This window comes from Oryx dammah, unplaced genomic scaffold (genome assembly GCF_014754425.2).
Source record: "Oryx dammah isolate SB20612 unplaced genomic scaffold, SCBI_Odam_1.1 HiC_scaffold_4, whole genome shotgun sequence".
Classification (NCBI taxonomy): domain Eukaryota; kingdom Metazoa; phylum Chordata; class Mammalia; order Artiodactyla; family Bovidae; genus Oryx; species Oryx dammah.
In genome coordinates, this window is record NW_024070188.1 from 19010515 (window position 1) to 19015261 (window position 4747).

At 44.0% G+C, this 4747-nt stretch overlaps 1 protein-coding gene across 1 annotated transcript; it reads left to right on the plus strand.

The window, feature by feature from the left end:
* The first annotated feature begins 1381 nt into the window (after positions 1-1381).
* Positions 1382-2437, plus strand: LOC120862436 (glycerol-3-phosphate dehydrogenase 1-like protein). The gene has a single exon (XM_040238399.1). It carries the CDS (start codon positions 1382-1384, stop codon positions 2435-2437), a length of 1056 nt encoding a protein of 351 aa, XP_040094333.1.
* The last annotated feature ends 2310 nt before the right edge of the window (positions 2438-4747 follow it).

Sequence of the window (4747 nt, forward strand, 5' to 3'; positions counted from 1 at the left end):
TCCAGTCCTGTGACCACTGCTGAGTTTTCCAAATTTGCTGGCATACTAAGTGCAGCACTTTCACAGCATCATCTTCCAGGATTTGAAACAGCTCAACTGGAATGCCATCACCTCCACTAGCTTTGTTCATAGTGATGCTCTCTAAGGCCCACTTGATGTCACATTCCAGGATGTCTGGCTCTAGTTAATTGTGATTATCTACTTCTCCAAGAAAGAAGGCTACATCCAGAAAAATGTTTAAAAATAAAGCAGTCTATTGAGGAAAGAATAGCTATCTTCTAGCTACCACTATGATGAATGTAGAGCTTCCCAGTAGAGATAGTGGTAAAAAAAAAAAAAAAAAAAAGACAAGAAAAGAAAAGAAAAACCCATGCAGAAAATGTAAGAGACGCAGGTTTGATCCTTGAGTTGAGAAGGTCCCCTGGAGGAAGGCATAGCAACCCACGCCAGTATTCTTGCCTGAAAAACTCCATGGACAGAGGAGCCTGGCAGGCTACAGTCCATAGGACTGCACAGAGTTGGACACAACTGAAGCACCTTAGCCTGCGCACACACATGATAAATGAAATGTGTGAATAATAAAATATTGTCTGAGGTATTGAGACAAAGGTCAGTTGTCTAAACTGATCGTGAGAACAAATGCCCCTGAGGCAAGAATCTGAAAGAGAACAGGAAAGCCAGGAGCTCCCAGGGATCTAGGAACAAGACTCTAGGGAGCAGGAGGTCTGGCAAGTCCAGAAATATCAGGGGAAATTTATCAGATGAGAAGCCACCAACACCACAGCTGCGGTTAGTTTTTCAGAGCTTCGTGTTCATATATGTGGGCACAGTGGCTTAGATGCCCTAGGGCCAAGCTAAGATTGATATTCATGGCTAAATCATCTTTACCTCAAGCTAAATGCTTCTAAAAGGGTAAGTTCTTTGAATTCTAACTTCATGGCTGATTTTTCGTCACATTATTCATAAATACAATAAAAAGGACTAGATAGTATGCTATCAATTTTCTCTTCATTTTATTGAGATGAAGTTGATTTACTAAGTTGTTAGTTTCGATGTACAACACAGTGATTCAGTTATATATATATACACATACTCCTTTTCAGATTCTTTTCCCTTATAGATTATTAAAAAATATTGAGTACAGTACCCTGTGCTACACAATAGGTCTTTCTTGTTCCTTTGTATATAGTAGTGTATTTATGTTAATCCCAACCTCCTAATTTATCTCTCCCCCCAGAATACTATTAATTTTTATCTGTGCTTATATTACTATCCTGCTACCTTTTAGGTGAACGTGAACGTGCCTGGGCAGAGCGGGAGGAGGCAGGCGGCAAACCAGCCTGGGGAGGCACTTGCGAGGCTGCAACATTGCGGAGGGGTCATGACAGAATCACCCCTGAAAGTGTGCATCGTGGGCTCGGGGAATTGGGGCTCAGCTATTGCAAAAATAATTGGTAATAACGTCATGAAACTTCAGAAGTTTGCCTCCACGGTCAAGATGTGGGTCTTTGAAGAAATGGTTAATGGGAGAAAACTGATAGACATCATAAATAACGACCATGAAAACGTAAAATATCTCCCTGGACACAAGCTGCCAGACAATGTGATTGCAGTCCCCAACCTCAGTGAGGTTGTGTGGGACGCAGACCTGCTGGTGTTTGTGATCCCTCACCAGTTCATCAACAGCATCTGCGAGGAGATCTCTGGGAAAGTGCCCAAGGGCGCCCTGGGCATCAGCCTCATCAAGGGCATAGATGAGGGTGCCCAGGGGCTGAAGCTCATTTCTGACATCATCCGAGAGAAGATGGACATTGACGTTAGTGTGCTCATGGGCGCCAACACTGCCAATGAGGTGGCTGCCGAGAAGTTCTGTGAGACCACCATCGGCAGCAAGGTCATGGAGCACGGCCTCCTCTTCAAAGAACTTCTGCAGACTCCAAATTTTCGAATTAAGGTGGTTGCTGAGGCAGACGCTGTTGAACTTTGTGGCGCCCTGAAGAACATTGTGGCCGTGGGAGCCGGGTTCTGCGACGGCCTCCACTGCGGCGACAACACCAAAGCTGCCGTCATCCGCCTGGGGCTCATGGAAATGATCGCCTTCGCCAGGATCTTCTGCAAGGGCCGCGTGTCCAAAGCCACCTTCCTGGAGAGCTGCGGCGTGGCCGACCTGATCACTACCTGCTACGCGGGCCGGAACCGCAAGGTAGCTGAGGCCTTTGCGGCGACCGGAAAGACCGTTGAAGAACTGGAGACGGAGATGCTAAATGGGCAGAAGCTGCAAGGACCGCAGACGGCCGCCGAGGTGCATGGCATCCTCAGACCGCAGGGACTGCTGGGCAAGTTCCCATTGTTCACGGCGGTGTACCAGATCTGCTACGAAGGCAGGCCTGTTGAAGAGATGTTGTCTTGTCTCCAGAATCATCCTGAGTATACATAAAGCGAATCATGCAGTATGTTAGGGAAAGTCCTGCCTTTCTGACTGCTTGTCTGGATTCAAATGGAAACCAGGATTTGGCCACAAGATACTTGTGTGACCGTAACCCCATCACAGGTGCTGTGAATTTTAACAGGTTCATTTTTTAGCATAAATGAGTGTGTGAGTGCATGTTCCTTCCTTGTTGTGTGGATGTTTCTATGAACCAAAATTAAAGGCGCCTTTTAAAAATTACTTCTGAAATTCTCCCAGTCTGATACTTTATGAAATTGGAACTATCTAGCATTGCCATATATACACTACCACATGTAAAATAGATAGCTGGTACACAGGGAGCCCAGCCTGGCGCTCTGTGATGCCCTAGAGGGTGGGATGGGAGGAGTGGAGGGAGGCTTAAGAGGGAGAGGAGATATGTATAATTACAGCTGATTTGCAGTTGTTGTAGGGTAGAAACCAATACAACATTGTAAAGCAGTTTTCCTCCAATTAAGAAACAAATTTAAAAAGAAAAATTGGAACTATTGCAACTAAAAGTTTTGAATCTAATTCATATGTATTTTGGTGAAGTAATTTTTTTCTCATTCTCTTAATTTAGCCAGCATTACCATGGTAGAGTGGTGGAGTGAGTGGGTTCAAAAATCTATATACTGTAACTTTTAAATACTGTCTCAGAACCAACATAATCAACTACTTTGATTGTGGGCTGATCTATTATTTTAAACAATTACATATTTTTAATTAGGCTACATATATTCCTCTCATTTCAGTTTTCTGCATTTTTTTAGCCTCTTTTCTCTTCATTAGCTACCAGAATATGCTCTCATAAAGGCTGGGCAGTGGCAGAAGACAGAAAACTCATCTGGGATTTTCCTGATGTGGCTGACACAGTCTTCTGATTAACAACATTTGTATGATGCTTGGGAGACCGAGGTTTGATCCCTGGGTCAGAAAGATCCCCCGGAGAAGGGAATGGCTACTCACTCCAGGATTCTTGCCTGGAGAATTTATTGACAGAGGAGCCTGATGGGCTACCATCCATGGGGGTCGCAAAGAGTTGGACACAACTGGGTTCCTAGTACTTTCACTTTTCTTTTATGCAAGCATTTCCTTTAAGCCTCACAGATCCCCTGAAAGGGGGCTGCTATTATTCCTCATATAAGATGCAGTCACTGTGCCTGGTTGCCTGGTGAGTTGGGTCAGAGGCAGAGTCAAGTCCAGCGCTTCTTCCCTACCTGAGCTGTGCCAGGACCTGCTCAGGCATCAGTGGACTGCTTGGACCTCCTATTAATTGCTTGTAGGACACACAGCCTTTCCTGAGGCCATCAGCAGGCTTCCTGCAGCTGAAGTTTGTATGGGTCCTTATCTAGAAGGATGCCATTCCAAGTGTGGACTTCTTTCCATCAGCTTCACATGGAGACTCAGAAATGGTTCAACACCTGGTTTGACCCCAGATCTCTCAAGTGGGGTCTTGAATATGTGCTTTTGGCCTGCCTTCCATGTGTTTCAACACTCACTACAGTTTGAAAACCACTACTTTAGAAAATTTACTTAAGATTGGCATTTCTCAAACCATGTTCCCTAGAACCCAGTGGTTGCTCCAGTTCCCTCACAAGGTCCAGTGAGTTTGGGAAAAGCTGCATCTGTACACTCCTCTTGAAGGGCCAGAATCTATGTTAGTTCGTTACTGGGACTTGCTTTTTTTCAACCCAGCAAGTCCCAGACATATTAGATTATGGAGATGTTTTGGGCAGGGGGCAAGAAAACTTGCCAAAGTTTCCAAGGAACACTGTTCCAGGCTGAAGTGGCCTTAGCACAGCTCAAGTATCCCCCTCTCTCTGCAAGAAGTGAGGATAGATGACTACCTGTGGTATTGTTTGTTCTGAACCTTTGTAGTTCAGGTCTGCCATGGATCTTTGATGAAACTTTAAGATGCGACACTCTCAGGTACAAGCAAGTGAATGTCAACCTCGCTGAGACACATTATATGGACTAAGTGCTTTTAATTCTAGAATAAAGAATGGGAATTACTGTATCTTCTTAAACGAGATAGGCTACCTTACATAGAACATGGTAAGTGTTAAGGGGACGTATGTCTATCACTTATATATTCATTGACTTTCGGTCACTTTGAGATTTTGATCCTTTTTGTTTTCCAGCTTGGGGATTTTTTTTCTTCGTCTGTTTTTTCCAAACATATCTGAAATGATTGTCAAATAGATTTTGTGATAATATTTTAAATTCCTATACACAGTAGTATATGAAAGCACACCTACTGTAATATATTAAAAATACCTGTCTTAAAATCCATCCTAG